At 41.5% G+C, this 22,886-nt stretch overlaps 1 protein-coding gene across 3 annotated transcripts in view; it reads right to left on the bottom strand.

The window, feature by feature from the left end:
- Positions 1 to 15,692, bottom strand: part of Slc35b3 (solute carrier family 35 member B3) — a 30,973-nt gene extending 15,281 nt beyond the window's left edge. For all 3 annotated transcript variants that reach the window (XR_008215777.1, XM_052728423.1, XM_052728424.1), the window contains exons 1-3: positions 15,585 to 15,692; positions 10,628 to 10,915; positions 7,522 to 7,643 (exon numbers count right to left, since the gene is read on the bottom strand). Coding sequence is in view for 2 of the 3 variants with exons in the window: in XM_052728423.1 (XP_052584383.1) it covers positions 7,522 to 7,643; positions 10,628 to 10,828 (323 nt within the window). In the remaining variant the exon portion in view is untranslated. The remainder of the gene's footprint in view (positions 1 to 7,521; positions 7,644 to 10,627; positions 10,916 to 15,584) is intronic.
- Positions 15,693 to 22,886: the final 7,194 nt, after the last annotated feature.

The following is a 22,886-nucleotide window of genomic DNA, read 5'->3' as shown; positions in this document are numbered from 1 at the left end:
TTCACCTTTCAAAATCAAATGTTTAAATCAAATGCAAGTTATTTTATTTTCAAATATTTTATGGTCACACGGCTAGAAAGGTGAGATACTCTAGCCTGTACTACATCTCATCTGGTTGGCTGATACAGGGAGATGCTTCCTCCTCAAACTCAACTTCAGGAGCAGTACCCAGACTTCTACCCTGAAGCAGCGGTTTCCAAGAGATAATGGATCGTCAGTCCCTCACTATTAGTCTTGGCAATGATATTTACTTACTTTCTAGTCTATCACCCACGTTTCATCTTGGAGTTTTAGAGCATGAAAAAACAACAGAGATGATATTCTCACACTTGAGTACTTAACTATAACTGTTGTAAAAAATTACCAGCAATAGAATTCGGGAAATAAAATTAAATCTATAAAGACATTTGTTAGATTCTTCCAGGAAAAATCTGTGTAAATGGATTTGAATGTTTAAAATCGAATAGTTAACTATGTATACACTTCAAAACAATTATGTAGAAAAATAACAAGCTGTGATTTTTCAGGCATTAAACATTTATACAAAAGATAGAATGTCAGTATTGTCTTTATTATCTTTTAACTGTCCCCCACACAGATACATGAATATAGCCATCCTAGATGGGATGAAGGATGAACATGTTTCATTTACCCCCACTGCATGCCCACTTTCCTAACTATCTTCTGTTTATGGTCACAGTATTACTGTATTTTGTTTTATACGCCATTAAAGATAACCAAAGTATTTTTTCAAATCTATATGGTTACTAATTTAAAAGTCTTTGAAATAAGTGTTCTGGATTTAACAAAAAGAAATGTGTTCCTCCAATATTTAGGAACACAGATTTCCAAACCAAGACTAGAATGTGGGAGATGGACTTGTTGTAAGGGAGAAGGGAAGCTCACAGGCTGGGAGAGAGATGAGGAAGGGTGGGGTGAGAGTACACACACACACACACACACACACACACACACACACACACACACACACACACTGCCAAACAACAAACTGTATCAATTACAAGAGAGAAACCTTGGACTCCCAGGTAAAGCAGCTGCCTTTACATGCCTTGGTGAAGAAACAGCTGTATGAAAGGACTTTGCTTTAAGACAGTGGATACACCAGCAAGAATGTAGCTAAGTCAAACAGCTCTGGCTGCTGTCTGGTGGGGGCAGGGGTGGAGGAAAAGCCTCATCCAAAAGGGAAGTCAGTCCTAGTATAGACACAGGCAGCTCTACCCTCAGGATAAGGCCAGAAAGAGCCTCCAATTTAGCGGTGGGTTTTGGTGAGACTGATGTCTCAGGTAGATGGGTCAGTGCTGGAGAGGATTCCTACTCTGAGGGCAGTGGCTGGGTACCAACCTGATAGAACCGACAGTTTAAAACTTATCTACCTGGGGCAGCCTAATCTGCTGTAGGATGGTCTGTATGTCAAGTGTGTTGCTGATTGGTCAATAAATAAATCACTGATTGGCCAGTGGCCAGGCAGGAAGTATAGGCAGGACAAGGAGGAGAATAAAGCTGGGAAGTGGAAGGCTGAGTCAGAGAGACACTGCCAGCCACCATGATGACAAACAGCATGTGAAGATGCCGGTAAGCCACGAGCCATGTGGCAAGGTATAGATTAATGAAAATGGATTAATTTAAGCTGTAAGAACAGTTAGCAAGAAGCCTGCCACGGCCATACAGTTTGGAACCAATACAAGTCTCTGTGTTTACTTGGTCGGGTCTGAGCGGCTGTGGGACTGGCGGGTGAGAGAGATTTGCCCTGACCATGGGCCAGGCAGGAAAACTGTAGTTACACTAATCCTACTCTGAGGGCAGTGGCTGGGTACCAACCTGACAGAACCGACTGTTTAAAACTTATCTACCTGGGGCAGCCTAAAGACAGGGAACAACGACGAGCCAGAGAGTCTGCCGTAGGCCCTGAGAACTCTGAAGGCCCAGGAGGCTGCTTGACAGCCACAACTGCATCCCTCCAAGAGGGTGAGGAGCACTCAGGTGGGCTACAAAGGACAGACAGGTGCTTTGTCGGCAGATGGCTCAGTGCCGTGTGTGCCACACTCCCAGCACACGTGTTAGCCCCTTCCAAGCAGAATTTCAGTGACACCAGGGGATACTATGTAAAGAGTCACAGGAGGGTGAGGGTCTGCCCAGCCCACAATTGCAGAGATTCTGCTACATAGACAAGCTTCTAAACTGAACACAGATACTTGTTCACCACCACACAAACCACAGCCAAGACAGGAGGCCACAAGGCCACTTGCCTCTACTAGCAAGAAACTGGCAGGACTCACAGGGAGATGGCCATAGTTGCATCCTTCATCCCCAAAATTTCTCTTTCTTGGGCACATTTAGTAGTATTTTTACTTTATTGTATTAAAAACGTATCAATGTTTTTACTTTTCTCCTTCATACATTCATCTAATGCTGCTTACCCATGTTTTTTCATTACTAGGCAAGCATTTCTCTTCTCTTTTCTTTCCTCTTTATGCCTCTGTGTCTTTTCCTCCATTCCTTTCAGCAACACTCTAACTTATTTTATTTTTTTGGTGTTTTGAGATGGAGTTTCTCTGTGTAACAGTCCTGGCTGCACTGGGACTTGCTTTGTGACCGAGGCTGGCCTTGAACTCACAGAGATCCACCTGTCTCTGCATCCCGACTGCTGGGATTAAAGGCGTGTTCCACCATGCCTGGCTTGACCTTATTTTAGAAAACAAACAAAGCCATCCTTTTATTTTTTTACTCCCTTTCCTAACATATGTCTAAATTTGTTTTTGAACTTTCTCATTACTGGAAAATCTTGTTTATTGGTATTTCTTCTCTTAATTTTTTTTTGATTTTTTCTTTCCCTTGTAACACTCTCATCTGTTCTTCTCTATCACTCCTCCTTCCCACGCCTCTTCCATCGCATTTCATTCGCTATTTCGAAATCTAGCACAGTCATCCTACATTAGCTTTTGCCATTTTTGTTATATCATTGGTGATGTGTAAACTGCATTTACTTTAAGTGTATTTTATATCCTCTTTGATATTGCTGCTGTCATAGTTTTTTTGTTGTCTTTTTGTTTGTTTGTTTTAACCTTTTTGAATTGTACTGGGGATTGAGCCTTCAAGAAAAGGCTGCCCAATAAGTTGAACTCCAGATGGAATTGGAAGGGATACCCAAACCAAGAGATGTGCAAATAGCTACAAGGAAAACACACACACACACACACACACACACACACACACACAGAGAGAGAGAGAGAGAGAGAGAGAGAGAGAGAGAGAGAGAGAGAGAGAGAGAGCAACGTGACTTCAAAAGATCCTAACTCAATTATTGAACTCAATGATACTACTGAAATGGTAAAATGCCAAAGAGACATCCAGTGTGTATTAGTAAGAATGATAAGTGACCTTAGAGAGCACCCATACAAGCAGCAGGACAAAATCCAGGACTTAAAGTCAGCAACATAGAAAAAGTTAAAATAAAAAAAAAAAGGGGTGGGGAGGGGAATGAGAAACTCTGCAATATGGATGAGAAGTTGGGCGGGGGGGGGGGGGGGATCATCAAGGAAATTGAGATTTTGGGGAAACAAAAAACTCAATGAATCAAATAAAAACACAATGGAAAGCATCGCCAAGAGACTTGACCCAGCAGGAAAAAAGGTGTTTCAGGGATGGAGGGCACAGGAGAGAAACGCTACACAAAGCTGATAAAGAAAACAATGAAGGGTATAAAGCCCCAGAACACGGGGGCCAAGCAAGGGTAGAAGCCGAGTCATAGCCTGGAAAACCACAGCAGCACATTTCACAAACCTAGAGAAAGAAACGGGCATCCAGACACAAAAGGGCGGAGTCCCAAACAGACATGACCAGAGAAGAATGTCTCCATGGCACACAGAAATACAAAGAAACAAGATTAAAAGCTGAAAGAGGGAGACACGAGCTCGCCTATAGAGATACACACCTCAGAGTAACATCAGATCTCTCTCAGCAATTTTAACCCAGGAAATCACGGAATGATACAGTTCAAGCCTGCTGACCAAGTTGCTATATTCTTTGAAAAATGATTAAAAAATGCAAATATTTGAAGATAAGCACAAATTAAGGCAGTTCATGGTCACCAATTTAGCATTCCAGGAGACACTTAAAGGAATACTATACACAGAGAAAGACGGAAAAACGGTCTCAATCACAAGATAATAATAAAGCACAACTTCAATGAGAGGAACAGACAACAAAGGAGAGCTCAGAAAGAATTCATCAGGTCCAGTGCAGTAAGCCAGCAAACCCTTAACAGGAGGGAGGAAGACCAAAGAAGAATCTAAGCAAAGGTATTATGGCAATTAGTAAACAATTTCCAAAGATAAATGACCTCAAATGTAGATGACTTCAACCCAACAATAAAGAGAAGCAGACTGGCTGACATATTAAAATCTAAATCTAGCTAATGTCGTCAAGAAACATTTCTCTGGAAGATACCCACAGACTGAGAGCCACAGGATGGAAGTGAACCTACCAAGCAAATGGAAACCGAATACAGACTGATGTAGCTTTTTGGTAGCTGATAACTTGAAATCAAACTAAGACCTAAGTAATAAGAAGGTCGGCATATAGTAATGAAGGGAACAACTGAGCAGCAGCTATAACTACTGTAAATAAATATGCACCACACACTGTGGCTCATGATTTCACTGAATATTAACAGACATAAAAATCACTTCAGTGTGAGTCCAATAGAGTGGGAGATTTTATAGCCAATTCTCATCTTTAGACAGGTCATTCAAACTAAAAATCTACAAGGAAACTTTATAACATTGGTCAAAGGATTTAACAGATATACCAGCTTCAGTTGACTCCATATACACAAACCAATGTAACATACCACATCAATACTCTTAAGGAGAGAAATCACAAGACTGTCTCAATAGGTGTAGAAAAGATCACAGGCAAAGTTCTATACCCCTTCATGGTTAAAACTTATAAGAAGCTAGGAGCAGAAGACATCCACATCAAGAAATTCAAGGCTCTAGATAGCAAAAGTTATACTCAAAGTGCTCAAAATCTTAGCTAGAGGGCCAGCAAGATGGCCCGCAGTAAAGAGTGACAGCCAGAGCTCACAGTGTGGGTAGAGAACTGACTCCTGAAAGGTGTTCTCAGACCTCCTCACACAAGCCCACACACATGACCTTTGAGCTTTCTCCTCCTTCCTCCCACCGTTTCACATACACAATGCAATCTGAAAAATTAAAAGAGCATATTCTCTATGTTAGAGCATAAAGAGAAGAGGAAGAAATAAAAGGTACACAAACAGCAAAGAAAAAAGTCAAATCATCCTTGTTTGTATCCAGCACAATCCTATTAAAGAACTTAAAAACTCTACCAGAAGATTCATCTGATTAATTTTATATACCAAAACCAAGTTTGCTAAGGAAGAAATGAGGAAAATCCCACTTATAATTGTTTAAAACAAAACCAAAACAAAACACACAACTAACCAAGGAATAAATGTAACCAAGAGATCGTGGAAAACTGCTCTAACGACACTTGCGCCAACAAAGAAACTGGAGACACTGGATTGGCAGAATTAACACTGTGAAATAGCTGTATTATTAAAAGTCATCTACAGATTCAACACAATCCCATCATGACTCTAATGCAGTTTTTTACACTAGATGAGACAATCCTAAAAATCATAAGCACAAAGGACCCCAAAGAACTCCTAATAGCAAGTACAGTGCTGGAGTTATCACAGTGAATTCTACTATAGAGCCATATTGATAAAAAAAATATGACGGCGGAGCCCCAACAGATAGAGACCAACAGAACAGAAGATCTAGAGAGAAACTCCCACAGCTACGTACAACTCATTTTTGACAAAGGTGTCAAAACGTACAATGGGAAAAGACAGTCCCTATCAACAAACAGTGCTGGCAAACTGGATACTCATGTAGAACCAGATCCGTATCTCACCCTGCATAAAAATGAATTAAAAATAGATCAAGACCTCAATATAAGACTTAATGCTCTCAAACTCTTGGGGGAAAGCACTTCAAGACACAGGCATAGGCAGTGACGTTATGAAAGTGCTCCAGAAGTGCAGGAGAATCCCAAGAACAGACAAACTATATCACATAAAATCAAAAACCTTTTGCTCAGCAAAGAAAACAGAGTGAAGAGGCAGCCTACAGAACGGGGCAAAAGTCTGTGCTAACTATATACCAGATGGGGATTAATATTGAGAATATCTTACCCTCCCCCACATTAAACACCGTAACACAAACCATGCAGTCAAGAAATGGGCTAAGAAACTAAATACACAATGCTAAAGAGTAAACGTAAATGGCCAGAAGATATTTGGACACCTGGGCAACATCCTTAGCCATCAAGGAAATGCAAATTACGGCAATACATCGTTTCTGGAGAAGATGCGGGGAGAGAGGAATGTTTGAACCCTGCTGGTGGGAATATAAACTGGTGCCACCCAATGGAAACTAGTACGGGGTTTTCTAAAATCTAAAGAACATGTCACAGCACAGGGCCCAGCTATGCCACTCCTCATCTAGAAAGGATGAAATGCACAGAAGTGTCTGCACATCCGCGTCTACTGCTTTACTATTCTCAAGAGCCAGGGAAGAGAGCTAGCCTAGACATCTAACAACCTACGACAGATGGAGAAAACAAGGTGTGGAACTTTATTTAGTCATGAAGAGAAATGCAATCAGGACACCTGCAAGGAAATGGATGGAGCTGGAATTCATTATGTTAAATGCACTAAGGGAGAAACAGAGACACAGCCATATGTTCCCCCCATATAAGGTACCTAAAACTTATATATATAAAACTTATGAGGAAGTACTTGAAATTAGAAAGGGGACAAGAGGGAAGAAGGAAGAGAGGGAGGAAATGGACAGGGTATCAAACTCCTGTGACATGAAAGCAGGGAAGGGGACTACCTATGGGAAGGGAGCAGCAAGGGTGGGGGCAGGTAAATGTGGGGTGCAGTGTGGGAGGGGATGAACTAGAACATCCTACGATGACACGTACATCGTATGCCAAAATAAAACCCTTACTATCAACTCATTAAAAAAATAAAGAATCCAGATCTCAACTACCAGACACTGTAACAACGTCAGGGGATACAGCCCACAAAACATTAACTTGACACTTCAAAAACTATTAGAAAACTTGCCACTAGCCTTTCGCTTACCCACTGTGATGTTGGCACATTTTAAATCTTTCACTAGGCATGCCTTGGTCATCTCATGGAAATGTGTATCTGAGCTCTCTGAGGGAATGTGCTTAACCATAAACTGACTCATGATCTATTTCATTTTTGTGACACTGTATTTAAAAGGGGGAATCTACTTTTCCAGTGCACAAAGGAAATAAATAGATTTATTATTTTAAACAAGTAGTTCACACTGATAAAAAACTCATGATCAGATGTTAGCAGGAAATGTAGAATCATGCACAGTCAGCATGCTGACTTTATTTTTTTTCATATCCAACTGATGCAGTAACCACACCACATACCTTCTCCTTTTGTCCTGAATGAGCTGAAGTTCTATTAGGCCAAATATGGAGTAAAATGCAAACTGCATTAAAGTAAGGTACCAGCCATAGGGCTTAAAGCCTTCCATTGAAAATATCAACTCCTGTAAAAAGACAAGGAATGCTGTTAAATTCAAGGCAGAGACTGACTTTCAGTTAATTGTTCTAAGCACATTTTAAAAGCAAGCAAGCCATACTCCATCCAACTCCACCCCACTCCTGCCAAATCACTAGACTTCCTAAGACAATTTAGGCATGAAAATCAACAGAGAAGTAACTAAAATGCAACATCTTCTTACGCTTCTTCATCAGAAACCACGTAAGTATTTACAAAGTCAAAGCTACAATCTGGTTGGGCGGTGGTGGCGCATGTCTTTAATCCTAGCACTCAGGAGGCAGAGGCAGTTGGATCTTTGGTGAGTTCGAGACCAGGCTGTCTACAGAGTGAGATCCAGGAAAGGCGCAAAGTTACACAGAGAAACCCTGTCTCAAATCTGAAGGTTTTATGCAACTAAAAGCCTTGCACATTTTGTTCTGGATGGAAATCTGATAATTATTCAAATAGAAAAAACCACAGCTAATAACATTTATAGACTATGTAGCAAGAGCATGAAGTCCTAAGTGAATGCGTATTGCTGAGATAGACAAGGCCATGCCAAATACCCCTATACCTCAACCGTATAGGAGTGCCAAAGCCTTCCCCAGGTGATGGCTCAGGGGGGTGGTAAAGCCTTCTTTAGCTCCAAGTACGAATGCTGATAGTGTATACACAAAATATTCGATATAGCTCTCTCCCCACCCTTGACAAGATCATGGCCTGAAGCCTGCTCCCCTACAGAGAATGCTTCTACCAACACTAGCTAAACCTGCTTTCCTGTCCGGCAGTGTATTGTAAACCCAGCCTCCTTGTCCAAGCTGTAATAACCCCACCTCCCTGTTCAACTGTATATAATAAACACGCTGAACTTCTGGGGCTGTGGCTTCTTGATCTGAGAGCCCAGTCCACCCAACCCCAGCTTTACTGTGTCCATGTGTTTGTCATTTCTTCATGCCCTCACTATCTCAGTCGGTAAGTCCCTGGAGCCTTGCAAAGCATCGCAAGGTGGCTGCATTACTTTCCTTTGCAGTGGCTACCTGTCCCCCCAGGTCATTTGGGTTTTTTTGTTTGTTTGTTTTTTGAGACAAGGTTTCTCTGTGTAGTTTTAGTGCCTGTCCTGGATCTCACTCTGTAGACCAGGCTGGCCTCGAACTCACAGAGATCCACCTGCCTCTGCCTCCCGAGTGCTGGGATTACAAGCGTGCGCCACCACCGCCCGGCTACTCCAAGTGATTTGTAACAGAGGAATTTTGAAGGGAAGAAAATAATGCTTCATAACAAGAAAGATTCTACTCCTATTTCTAACTGCTGTGTGATGTGATACCTTGCTTTTTTTTAATCACCCTCCAGCTGGGACTCAAGTTACCAATCATATTCTACAGTATTTTTACATAATGTTCTTCAGGACATTCTCTAGGATAACTAAAAAAAGAAAGTCAAAATTTTACTTATATGTAAAAAGATGTAATGCATCTCTATAAGATAAATGGACAATAGATGTTTTATGAGATTTTTATGCATAAGTAAGGTCACCCAAATGTGGTACTAATGAACAGCAATAGTTTATGTCCCCTCTTAAATTACTGAGGTTCTCAGGTATGATATAGTTGAATTAAAAACTAAGTTGCTAATGGTTAAAAAAACCTATCAAGTCAATGCACATTAATAACACTGGGTGCCAAATTCAAACACACATGCTCACCATGGACTGCACCTTCGCCCATCCAGCCATGGTTCTGAAGGGTAGGTATTTGCTGGTGGTCAAAGGCGTACAACCACCTCAAGCTACAGAGCAAACACTGGACAGGCTATTACAATGTTAGATACAGTGAAACAAAATGGAAGATTACTGCAAAAATGGATAAGAAGAGAAACAAAACAAGGACAATATCATAGGCACCGGGAAAAAAGGGAAAAAAAGAACGACTCAGCCATCTCAGGATTAGAAAGCTGTGTTTAAAGGAAATAAAACTGCCTTGTAGTGGAGAGGGGAAAGGCAGAAAACATTTTTTTTTTTTTTTTTGTCAGACTCATTTTGTAAAAATGGCCTTTTACACTATGTGGTGTGGTGAGTGTCAATAATCCTAAGAATTGGAGGGATGAGGCAGGATTTTGAACATGAGGTTGGTCTAGGCTACAAAGAAAGACTCGTTCAAAACACAAGAAAATAAAAATAACCTTTTATCAATGAAATCCAAGAATCAGGAATAAACTGTGCTATTTTCAACTTTATTATAAAATGATTTTCCTAGACATCAACCAATGCTCGACTCATAAAAATCAGCACGGGTGTGTGTGTGTGTGTGTGTGTGTGTGTGTGTGTGTGTGTGAATAAACTGTGCTATTTTCAACTTTATTATAAAATGATTTTCCTAGACATCAACCAATGCTCGACTCATAAAAATCAGCACGGGTGTGTGTGTGTGTGTGTGTGTGTGTGTGTGTGTGTGTGTGTGTGTGTGTGTGTGTGTGTTGTGGCTCAGAGGTTAAAAGCACTGGCTGCTGCTCTTGTAGATGGCCTAGGTCCATTTCTTAGCATCTACACAGCAGCTCACAACCTCCATTAGCTCCAATTCCAGGGGATCCAATGCCTCCTCTGGCTTCCTTGGGCAAAGGGCACACATGTGGTATGCTTACATATATGCAAACAAAACACTCATACACATAAAAAGTAAATGAGTAAGTCTTTAAAGATATGGACGGACACACAGCTGCATTCACCTATGTTTGTTAAATATTTACAAGTTTACTTTTATAACTTTAACTTTCAAGATCACCTTTCTTTCCAACTTAAAATATTGAACTTGGAGAGTCTGATCTTTACTCTTAGTAGTCCTTTTAAGAGGCTAATGGTCTACAAAAATCTCAAGCTCTGAGTCAACTATTAGCCTGTAAATAAAAACACCACGGTGCAAACAAGTAGTTGAAACCAACATGGACATCATGTGCTAAAATAACTAACACTATTATAAACAAAGGACTACTGCTTACCTGTAAGTATCCATAAATTAGGTAAAACACAAAAACTCCAGCAACACATATGAAAAACTGTGTGAGCTTGTTAAACTTGCTGAGGTTCATGCCCAGCACCACAATGTCATCAACTGACTTGATGTGTGGTGACATTGTCTGGGTTTTGGAGGGCACGGTGATGGAGACATACTTCCTGGAGTTGTTGAACTTGAGGTCCATTGTTTTCGCTTTGCCACATTCAAGGCCTGCAACCTTGTCTTTGCTGGTTTCCACAGTCAGGTTCTGTATTTCCTTTGCTGGCTCAGCCTAGAAAAGGGAATAAGCAGTTATGGTAAATTATAAAGTCTATGAAGTATCAGATTCAAATAACAATCCAAAGTACACCATAAAAAATACAGGCCCAGCTGAGTCTCTCTGGATATCAGCGTTACCTCCCACACCCCAAACACCAAATACAAGACTCCTCACTCCCCCATCCACCATTGGATAGCATCATATTCATCTCCATAGTAAACAAAACTAGGACTACACACGGTAGTATGCTTTTATCATCTAGTACATATCTAATTCTAATAAAATGTAAAATATTTTCAAGATGCTTAAGGGTTGACAACCATACAATCTAATTGCCTGTCAAGCTTTAAAACTAAAGCCAAACAGGTATGAGATTTAGCAACAGCATTCCTTAGGTTGAAAGAAAAAGCTGTATGTAGCCCAGGCTGGCTAGGAAGGGACAGCCTCCTGCCTTAATGTCTTGAGTACTACAGTTACAGAGAATGAGCCACCAACCGTGACGGAAAAGCCTTTCCTTCCTCGTGGAGAAAATGATTCAAATGAAAAGTCTTTGGAATGTAAAAGACAGAAAAATGGTTTGTTTTTTTTTTGTAAAAGTTGTGAAGGCACCACTGATAACTGTCAAGTTTCTCCTTGCATCTCCATAAGCTGAAAATGATGAATTCCATGTAAACACTAAGGGAAGTGCAGAAATCCTGACAGCACGCAGGAAGGAAGGATTATCTTCCTAGACTGTCTCCCTGTTGGCTCCAGCGACGTAAATCCTGACTCGGAGGCCAGGAGAGAACAATTCTGACTGGGGCTTCACTTAAAAAAACATCAGAAAAGAAACTGTCTTGTGAGCTTTTGAAATGACAAGAACTAGAGTCACCTCTCGGTGACTGTTCCTAGTTGGCTGAGCTGCAGACATTCAGGAGAGCTCATTAGTCACAGCAATGGGGGCAAGGTGCTGGGTACACAGCTATCAATATGCAGGCACCCAAACACCTATTTCGTGGGACATCCGCCTTATGTCTAAACCTTTAAAAGTACTTTTCTTGTTTGTGTTCCTTTTTCTTCACGCTTTTCTTCTTTATTCTGGCTTCCCTTGCTGTGTTTCAATCACCCTTATGTCCTTAAGATTTTTTTATGCCATGTTGTAGGACATCCTTGACATACGGTTTTTCATGATAAGCATGTTTAAACTGCCCTCCTCCCATTGTCCTGTGTTTCAATACTGAGGGAAAAAAATGCTCTGGTCTATTTCCTATGTTAGGCACAGCAACAGCACCCAGGGCACTATTTAAATAAACGTAGGTGCTGAGCTTCTCGTCCCTGATTTATTTCAATAAAAGGCCTAACCACTCAGCCATTCCTGAGAACAGAAGACTTCCAAGTGCCTCGTGTTCTGTTCATGGTGTCCTTTCTGCTTGGTGGTTTCTTTGGGTCATATTTAATTTCAGAGTTGATGGCCACTTCTTTGGGACACCTCTCAGAACCTTACCGGTCTCTGCATCTTGGTATCTGGCCTGGACTTTTTATGCACACCAGAAAACAAACTAATTGCCATGCCTACTACACATGCCTCCAACTCCAGTTCACATTCGTCTCACTCGGATACAGTTTTGAAAGGACCATGGTGTTGGCAAACTTGATCAGCAAAACTGAAAATCTACAATAGATAAGAACTGGGAGGAGAGTGCAGATGATATACTTAGGCACACATGCGCACAGAGAATGAGTCTTTTTTTTTTGTTTGTTTGTTTTTTTCAGACAGGGTTTCTCTCTAGCTTTGGAGCCTGTACTGGACTAGTTCTGTAGACCAGGCTGGCCTCGAATTCACAGAGATCCACCTGCCTCTGCCTCCCGAGTGCTGGGATTACAAGTGTGCGCCACCACCGCCCGGCGAGAATGAGTCTTATAAAATCAATTTTCTACTTTTACTGACCTTGGGATATTTCTCCAGAAGGCAACTCTTTCCCAGCATTGCCCTCTTCTGAAATGCTTATAGTTAAAAGCCAAGCACACAGTACCAATTCAACTACAGCGAACAGTACAAATAAGCAGTCCCCATGGTTTGGAACTTTGAGGTCTGAGCTATGATACAACCTGAGAAGTCTTGGGCAAAGTAATCTCTCTGCGTTTCAGGTTCTTTATCTCTACTGGGAAAAGTAAAATGTGCTGATTAAAGACTTTCTGTGGAATCTATGAGGTAAATGCGAAGTGCACGGCACACAGTATGACAATCCATGTACATTAGCTTTCATTATTCTTTTCAAAAACATTGCTGAAGTGAGCTGAAGCTGATTCACCTTCCTGACATGAAGTAGGAAACAGGGATCTGGCTGTCCCACCTAGCCTGCCCTACAAATGTCTCTTCCATCGCCCGCTGTAAGATGCCAAAGCACACTACAAAACCCCAAGACACTGAATCGAAGGACTCTCTTTTCTCTTGTAAACATGTGATCAACATTATTCTACTCCATTCTCTTCCATCACTTTATCACTCCCACACACTCCCAGCAGCCCTATGAGCTGCAGATCTAGGCTGCATGTGCAGGTAAATACCCTCAGCAATATCTTTTCTTAAATGTGTGCAACACACTACTCATCTCTCCTGAATTTCCCATGAAGCACTTGTGATGAACAAGGAAATGGATTCACTGTCACTGCTTAAATGATGCCTCACTACCACAAAACCTGCCCTTTAAAAGCCTGACACTTAATGTGCAGCTTGGCATGCCTGATCGGCACTGCACTGGTCAGAAAGCATGACTGATGAAGGCCTCTGTTACTCTCAAACTGTGACCCCTGATGTCTGCCCCTCATTTGTTTCTAATATTAATAATTGATATTGTTATCTAAAGAATCAGAACCATGGCTGGAGAGATGGCTCAGTGGTTAAGAATGTTTATTGTTCTTGCACAGGGTTCCCGGAACCCATGTTTGGAGGCTTGAAATTGCCTTCAGCTCGACCTCCAGGTAGGAATCAGACCCCTCTCATGCATACACCTACTTATGCATAGATGTACACACACACACACACACACATACATAAATCTAAAAAAAAAAAAAAGAACCTGGGACAAAATGTCAAACAAAAGTCCTTATGTTACAGGGGAAACACCTAAACTATGTATGGAATTTAACATCAGCCTAGGCTACAGAGATCTTGCCTCAAAATCAACAACAATGCCCCCCCCCCACCAAGAAACTCCAAACAAAAAGCTCAAGAACAGAATTAAAAGTAATCAAATAATTAATAACTTGCTTTGCTTTAGAAATTCTAAACAACCTCTGAAACTAAAGCAGAAAGAAATCATTAAAGTGGATCTCTGCCTTAAGTCTTTTCTTAAACTCAACAAACATTTAATTTCAGCACATTGAAGGTAGAAATAACAGTTAAAAGGGAATTAAAGGAAGTCCTTCCAGTTCTTAAAAAAAAAAAAAAAATCAGAAACAGGTGATGTTGACTTACAATGACATAATGAAATAAAAATTATCTGAGCTTACTTCTTTAAAAAACAAAACAAAGAAACAACCTGTGTGTATATGCCTCAGATTGCAGGAGGAGGTCAGAAGATATCTTGTGGGAAATTGGTTCTCTCCTTTCACTTTGTGGGTTCTGGGGACCAGGCTTGGGGCCAAGTGCTCTTGTGTGTTGACTCATCTCGCTGGCCCCAGCTTAGCTCTTAATCTAGTTCTGTTTCTAACATGAAAGATGAAAGCTCTCTATTATCAAAAGGTGGACTGTGAAGAAAGCCTCTCATGTGCATAGCGTGGGAAAGACCTAACTCCGCTCATAACTTGCCACACTCAGGTGACACTCTTGTCTTCATGTCTCGGTCACACTTTGGATAAATTACAGTGTGTGGAATAAGATCATAAAGCAGAAAACAAGATTTGATTTTGATTTCATCTATACTTCATCTCACAAAGTGTGAGAGACTGGTGATTTCTGAAACTCTTTCCCCCTCAAGGGCTAAAATTAGGATTTAATCTATACATTAAGCAGAAGGAATGCTATCTAAAATATTTTCAAATGCTAGCAAGTGTCTTTTTTCCCCCAAGTCTCAAACTATTTCAATTCACTTATAAGAAAAATATTAACTAAAATTCCAGATTCTGATAATCTACTGTAGAAGAAATAAAGATGTATTTTTTAATACAAAAAAAACTAAAAACAATAACAAAAAAAACCCCTCTTGTTGGCATACTAACAAAATTTTTCAGTGGTTTTTTTTCTTTCTTGTTTTTCTTATTGAAGGAAAAAAAAAACATACGAGGAAGAGAATGCAGTTGCAAAGCCGGAAAGAACACACAGGTTTCAGGGACATAAACTTAATAGCTCTTCAGGAACAGTCACTTCGTGGCAAGGCAAACAGGCGCGGGGTACCGGAGGACCGCACACAGACCCGGAAGTAGCTCTGAACTGCAAAAACAGTCTAGGGAATCCGGGAGACCATCCAAACCCTGACAGCGGGCTAGGGGAGTCCGGGCGGTGGTCTCGCGCCGGGAGGGGAGGATGCTCTTCCCGGAAGCGCTCGCCCCCGTTACCCCTAACCGGTCTGCGCACGCCCTGGCCCCCCAGACGGCGGCGTCCATCCACCTTCTTTGGCGACACTGTGTGGGCGCCCACCCCAGTCCTGCCTGACGGCCCCTGGCCGCGCGGCGAGACCCCTCCCAGCTCCGCCGCTGTCACCTCCTCCGCCTCCTGTCCTGCTCCTGCGCGGGCCACCGCGGCCGCCACCTCCCCGGAAGGTCTTCACACCGCCAGACCCCTCGCACCACTTCCGCCTATGGGTCTTTGTGCGCATGCACAGGCATGCGGCCCCGCCCCTTCGCCCGCCCTCTGGGCCGTACCTCTCGCGCATGCTCCTTGCTCTGAGGCTGAGCCAGGACCCGGGTTCTATCCATGTTTTGGGGTCCACGACCCAGGTGACTTCACATCCGTGGCCGTGAGCCGATATGTGTGAAGGAGGCCACATTCAGAATGTTCGAACCGGAAACAGCCTGAGGCTCCCTCTCCTCAGCCCGCGTCTTTTGATCCAAAGAAATGAGATCGCTTCTCAACGCCTTCCTTGTCCCAGGCTCTGGATTTCTGCTCTTCTGGACTAGATGGACTGAAGAAATGCCCAGGGGTCCCAAGTCACATGCCCTTTCAGTGACGATGGTTTGTAATTGTAAACGTTACCAGGATTGTATTGAAGAGGCCATTCACTGCTTGGAACATAAATCCCTACTTTGGGGTCTGACAAATATCAAAACATTTATGGTTTCCAAATATCAAATATTACCCCGCCCCCATTGAGAACTATACCTATAATTACTGAGATACAATGAAGAAAATGCCAAGATGGATTTGGGGACAAGAGTTTTTGTGACTACCATAACCGATGCAGTATTTAAGAGCCTGCTTTAGTAGGGAAAGGGGTGAATATAGTCAACAGAAACGTTAGAATCCAGTCCGTTACGAACAAGTTTTAAAATTTCACCAGAATTACACAGAGAAGCATTTGTGCCTTGGTTGTGGTGGTGGTGGGGGAGGTCCAGTTACGACATTTTTTTAAATGCCAGACTTGTTAGGCCAGTGTTGTATGAATGTTGAAACTTAAATTTTTTTTTTCCTAAAGAGAATAACAAAGCTCATCTAGTGATATCATTCTGTCACTCAGCAATAGCAAATAGAAGCAGTAAAGCCCTATTACTGTTAGCTACTGAAGCAACATAGTTATCAAGCACCTGTTGAATGGGCGTATGTGTAGGTAATATGCGTAATTTCTAAGTAGAGTTCCCCACCCTCAAGGAGTTACAGGGCACAGGTGAAAAGGTAAATGGTAATATAAACCTAGAATACGAGAGGTGTCAAGGTCCATCCACTTTGCCTGGGCAATCATAGTAGCCTAACAGGGTTCTCCACTTCCTTCTTATTTCTTTACAGCCTACTTCTGCTCAGCAGTGGGAATTAGCCTTTTAGGATCTGATGCTGTTTTGCTCACACCCCTTTAATGGCTTACCATCTCATTGAAATCCAACACCGTTCCATGGCTTACAACTTGTCTCGATGGGTCATATCCAAACACCATTTCAGAGTTCATCTAGCCCCTGTCAAGCACAACATGCCTCACACTTTGCATTTACTGTTCTTTTTGCATGGTACAGTGCCCTCAGATGTGTCCACTGGGGATGGAAATGAAGCAGTGCCAGATGTTACCGTGGAGTTAGGGATGATATTAGTGATAGGATTGCAGGTAAGAGCAGCCCTGCTCACCAATAGGAGCAAGGTGAATGCAGTTATGACCAGCCACAAAGCTAGAGCAGAAACCCAGTTACTGTTGCCTGTGGACTCATGAAAAATGCATGTTCTTAATGTGAAGACAGATGTGCAGTCTCAGCATGTTGATTACTTTGATTAACCACAAAACAAACAGAAGAACCAAGGAACGACTTCCCCCCAAATAACCTCATGCGCAAACTCTTCCCTTGAGGAAGAAACAGGTCCCTTGACTCTTGGTGAAGAACACTGTGTTACCACTGCAAGTACTTTCAGTAAGTGTTCAACTCCCAAGGCACTTGAAGCTATTTGCACAAGGTCTTATGCTGTGGAAAGCAAATTACTAAGTCATGAAGGGCCATTGGACACAGATCCTGAGTTGACACTGATGTTGAAGATCAAAGTGGAGGCCAAGTGGTGAAAGGCATGCTGGCCTGTCTCACAGGGATGTCCGTGAGGTCTGTGAAATCCTCCAGGGAATGAGTGATATTCACCTATTTAACAACTGAATCTCTGATCTTTGCTGACTGATTATGATAGGAAGGGGCAAGTGGAAGCCCTTGAAATTATCTACTTCTTAGGGCACAAGGTAGGAAATTAGATACTATTGCACCTACAGGGAATTTGAGAGATTTCATTACTAGGCAGACTTGAAAAATGTACAGAAAGTCTTCTCTCCTTCATGGTGAGGCTCTGACATCAGATGCTAATTTTACTTAAGAATTTCAGAGATAGCATTGCCAACAAAGACTTTAAAAATTTAGGGATGTTGATGTGTTTGTTTTGTCCTCTGCCATAGTTAGGTAAAGCCATGATGTGCATTTGGTGGGCTCTAGTCAACTTATCCAAGCAGTAGCTCCAATAGCAGCTGCTGTAAAATATGTGAGGTTTTACTAGAATGCAAATTTTATGTAGTTATTGAGATGGCAGATGCCCCATCAGTAAAGTGGAACAAAATCAGTTGGCTTCTCCGTGAAAATAATTGGAGTGCCATGCATTGACTGTCTCCAGGCTTGTAGAAACTATCTTGCTTCCAGTTATGATTCAGTCTTGCAGGATTGTGATTGATGTAAAGGGTTGCAGACTACCTTCTTGTTTTGCTCTAGTTTCGACATGCTAATCAGATCTAGAGAGGAGGTAAGAGCTATGTGTCTGAGGAAGATGTATATGTGAAGTAGGGTGGGAGACAAAACCTGTTTGGAGTCAGCCAATATTGGGGAAATCTAATTTGGAGAGCGTTTGTGACATAGTCTTACTTTGGTTTCTTCTTAACCAATGATTTGAGACAGAATTGTGTGGGTAGCAGAAGATAGATAAAGAGACCAACACAAAGAAGAATGCAATTCCAGAGTTCATTAGGGAAATTTTTGTCCTTTGAAGTGGGTGTAATTTCACCAGGACTGAAATTTCAAAGAATGGACTTCCTGTAAAGATCAATAGTTTGCCTTAAAGGAACTGATACCACTTTTGAGATGGATTTCCTCTGTTCACAGTTCCTCTGCCTGCACTCCAGTCTTGCAAATATAGTTTTCTGACAGATTGTTACTGACTGCAGGAAATACTCATGGCAAGATGGCACAATGGGGCATATGACTGAGGGATGCACTGAATCTGCAATATATTACCACCTGGAGGCCATCGGTCTAGTAGAGCGTTATGAGCACCAGCAACATTGCTTCACCAGGACCAAAGACCTCAACAGGATGGAGATGCATGTGGTGATATATTGTGTCTCCCAAAATATTGTGCACCCTAATAAAGCTTATCTGAGAATCAGAGGAAAAATATAGCCACTATATTAAACATAGAAGTCAGGCACACTCCTTTAATCCAAGTATTTGGGAGGCAGAGATCCATGTGGATCCTGTGAGTTCAAGGCCACAGTGGGGAACAGAGCCAGGCATGGTGGCACATGCCTTTAATCCCACCACTAACAACAGAAATTTAGAAGTCTGTACAGATAGACAGGAAGTGATGTAGCTAGGTGGAGAGAAGAAGTGAGATGCAGAACAAAAAGGCATATAGATGTGGGTATACAGGAAGTAGGTCTCTTTGGCTGAGGATTTCCAAGTGGTAAGAACATGGCTGGCTTCTTTCTGCTTTTCTGATCTTTCAGCTTTTACCCTCATATCTGGCTCCGGGCTTTTATTAAAAAGACCATTTAGCAATTCGTCTTACAAGTGCTATTGTCCAAGATACTTACAGAACCAATAACTTGTACTCTCTAATACCTAGAGTAGTTGGAGCCTGAGATCCAAAACTCAGAAAAGGTATTGGTCCTTCTCATTGTGAGTTCCAATGACTCAGTGAGAGAATTTATGTTTCCTGTTTCTCTGCTAGATTAGAAGTTCTGGTCTCCTTGGAACTAGAAATGAATCATACTGCCCCACAAGCACCTGGCCTGGATAGGTTAGAGGTCTCCAGACTCACCAACTCCCAAGCCCACTTTTCTCCCTGTGAGCATCCCACCTGGACAAGTTAGACATCTCTGCTCTACATTCTACTGACCTCTGTTCACTGCAGGTGGCCAGGCTAGAGTTCTTTATCCTTCCTCTGCACAATTCCACTGCCCTCCACTTGCCCCAGGCAAACAGGTTAAAAGACCATGGACCTCCCACTTCCTATACACACTTCTGCCACTCTGTGCTTGCCCTGACTAGATGAGTTAGTCTTTCCAACCCTCTTGTCTTCTGTGCATTTCTACCTCTCAGCATCCTCATCCTGGTCATGCATGTTAGAGATTTCAGGGTCTCCAGCCCCAACCACAGTTTCCTCCACCCCATGCCTACCCTGGCCGGGGAAGCCAGAAGAAAGACACTTCCTCTCCTTCCAGAGCACACCACTGCCACTGCGCGTATGCCCCAACTGAGCAAATGAGGAGACACAAAACCCATCCACTACTGGCTCACATGAACTACACTCTTCCTGGCTCACAAAGTTAGAGGAAGCATGATCCCCAGTCCCTACACACATTCCTACAACACCTTATGAACTGTACACCTTGAGGTCAGAGGATGCATGCCACCCCCACTGTTGTTTTTATCTAGGTTGTTCTATTTACCAGTAAAGAGTCAGGAGTCAGATGTTGGGGTGAAAGTCTGCTAGATCAGAGAAGCCAAGAAGCAACCAACTGACCTTCCTTTTTGGCTGGAGACCCAGGAAGAGATCATCTCTGCATCTGTCCCAAACCAAAGATGCCTGTGAATCTCTAAGTCCCCCTCCACTCCTCCCCGTGCTTCTCGCCATCCATCTTCCTGAACTCTGTGTAGCTAATGCGTGTCAACTAGTCGCTGGCTCCACTCCATAATCCTAGGTTAATTTTATTAACACAGTCTCAGAGCTTCACAGTGCAATCAAGTATCCCACAACACCTCACATGCTCACTGCAGTGATCATGGCTTATGAATTCACAGGCCATGTCTCCCTAAGTAAGACAAGATCACCCAGAGTTGCTCCATCCATGGATCAACCCCAGGTCTCTTCAGTGACACTTAGTCAAGCTAAGATCCCCAGAGCAAAGAAATACCAAGCACACCAACAACTGCTCACGGAACCTGCATTTTCCAGAAAGTCCTAACTGATAAACTCTGGATAAACAAAATCCCAACATAAATACTACCACCAACATGAAAAGCTAAGATTGTCTCCTTCAAAAATCACTAGTCTCATAGTAATGGCCTCTAGTGACAGAGATACAGATGAACTTCCAAAGAACTATGGAGAATGGTTTTAAAAACTATGGTTAATGATCTCAAAGAAGATATGAATAAATGCATGAAGGATTTCAAAGAGAATGTAATGATTTGCAAGATTCTTTGTCTAGAGTTGAACTTCACTACAATAACCTTTCACAAAATAACCATTGTGCATGTGTGTGCGTGTGTGTATATGTGTATGTGTGTATATATATATATGTGTTTGTGTTTATGTATATGATTGTATATGTGTATGCATTTATGTATATATATGTGTATGTATGTGTGTATGTGTTTGTTTGTATGTATGTATATGTGTATGTATTTTTTTCTCTTCACATTGTTATTATTTTTGATATGCATCAGACCTTAGTGACAATTCAAAGCACTATTTCTGTTAGAAATGCCATGGCTGACTTGTATTCATTAGGTATTTAGGTTCTGTGGTATGGTAATATCGAATGAAAATGTCACTTCACATATCTTCTTATAATATCAATCTATTGAATTCCTCTAGAAAAATAAAGGTTGTTAGGATCAACATAGCTTGGAATAAAGAGGAATGACAACATTGGGATTGTTCCACTTTAGCATGCTGTGACATAGAAGATGGTATTATTCCTTATCATTGGTTTTCATGTTTTGGTCGTGTGTATTAACAGTTAATGAGGGAATTATTAGAGACTGCTAAGAGGTGGGGGCATACTTGGAGGCAGTTAGGCCATTCAGGGGACAGAATTGATGAAGACATAGGAACGAAGATCCCTTCATTTTCTTTGTATGTTTCCTGGCTGCCATGAGGCTAGCAGCCTCCTCTGCCTTGTACTCTGGTAGTGATGTACTGTGTTAGTATAAGCCCAGAGCAACAGGGTCAAGCAACCTTTGAAAAAATGTGTCATAATAAACCTTTCATTTTTAGAAGGTGATTTTCTCAGGTATTTTGTGACAGCAATGGAAATCTGTTAGTAGACCGTATAATACAGTACTTACCACACATGCTGTGTGATTAGCTTTTCATCACTGACAGTTCTTAATGATGTTTGACTGTATCTTGATTCAATTGGTGTGCTTCAGAAGAAGAATGATTTTTAAATCTATCATTGCCTTTTTCCAGATTACAAATTCCTGGCATGCCTTGGTTTGCCTAGGTAACTCCATTGTTTTGTGGCTTATTGAATTATTTGATAGCCTTTCCATGTTGTCATATTCTGATCCTAAACAATGGAAGAAAGTGTAAATTGTAAATACTCATGAAACAGACATTAATGATGCACAGTCTAATGTTATACCATTAACCCATTTCTGATTATTAATCTCACCAGACGATCAGACAAGCTCACTACTGTCATTGCTAAAATGACCAATGATATCATAGTTTTACATTTTCTTGAAATCTCCACTCAGGACATAACATACAGTGTTATTATGGATGAAATATGCAAAGGAATGAAAATTTAAAGACAATGATATTAAGTATAGATGAACAGGAGGTTTATTTTACTTCTGTGTCTGTACATATGTAGAAATATGTCTTGGTCTGGCTGTCACAGAAGAGAACAATTTAAAGACTGAATTAAACTCAGATTATTTCATCTTCCTTGTGGTCAACGAAAAAGCTGTGAATTACACTAAAGGCCAAAGAGGATGCCTCAGCCATGCCCTAGCCATTTGTGAGATTTTTAATTGAGTTTATATTTTATTATCTTCTTAGTTTATCATGCTATTTATAATTACAAAAACCAGTATCGTAATTAAAAATTAAGTCACCAAATCATAAGTGATAAAAATTTAATCACACACTTAATTCTTGTAGTTCTTCTGTCCTATGGCATCTGATGGCACTTGAAGCTTAGTATTCTTCCAGCAATAGCACATGCATAAGAAATGCACCCCCCCCCAATGTTTTTCCTTTTTCGAAGCTCAAGATGGTAGTATAATACATAAACCTTCTGCATCTACTCTTATCTAATGTTACATGTTTTGGACTGTTTTTAAGTTAAAGGTAAGGTAACTGTTTACTCTGTAACATGTAATA

The sequence above is a fragment of the Peromyscus californicus genome, unplaced genomic scaffold (genome assembly GCF_007827085.1).
Source record: "Peromyscus californicus insignis strain IS unplaced genomic scaffold, ASM782708v3 Scaffold_8__1_contigs__length_139910024, whole genome shotgun sequence".
NCBI lineage: Eukaryota > Metazoa > Chordata > Mammalia > Rodentia > Cricetidae > Peromyscus > Peromyscus californicus.
The sequence above is the reverse complement of the archived record's forward strand: the minus strand, read 5'-3'. Positions and strand labels throughout refer to the sequence as shown.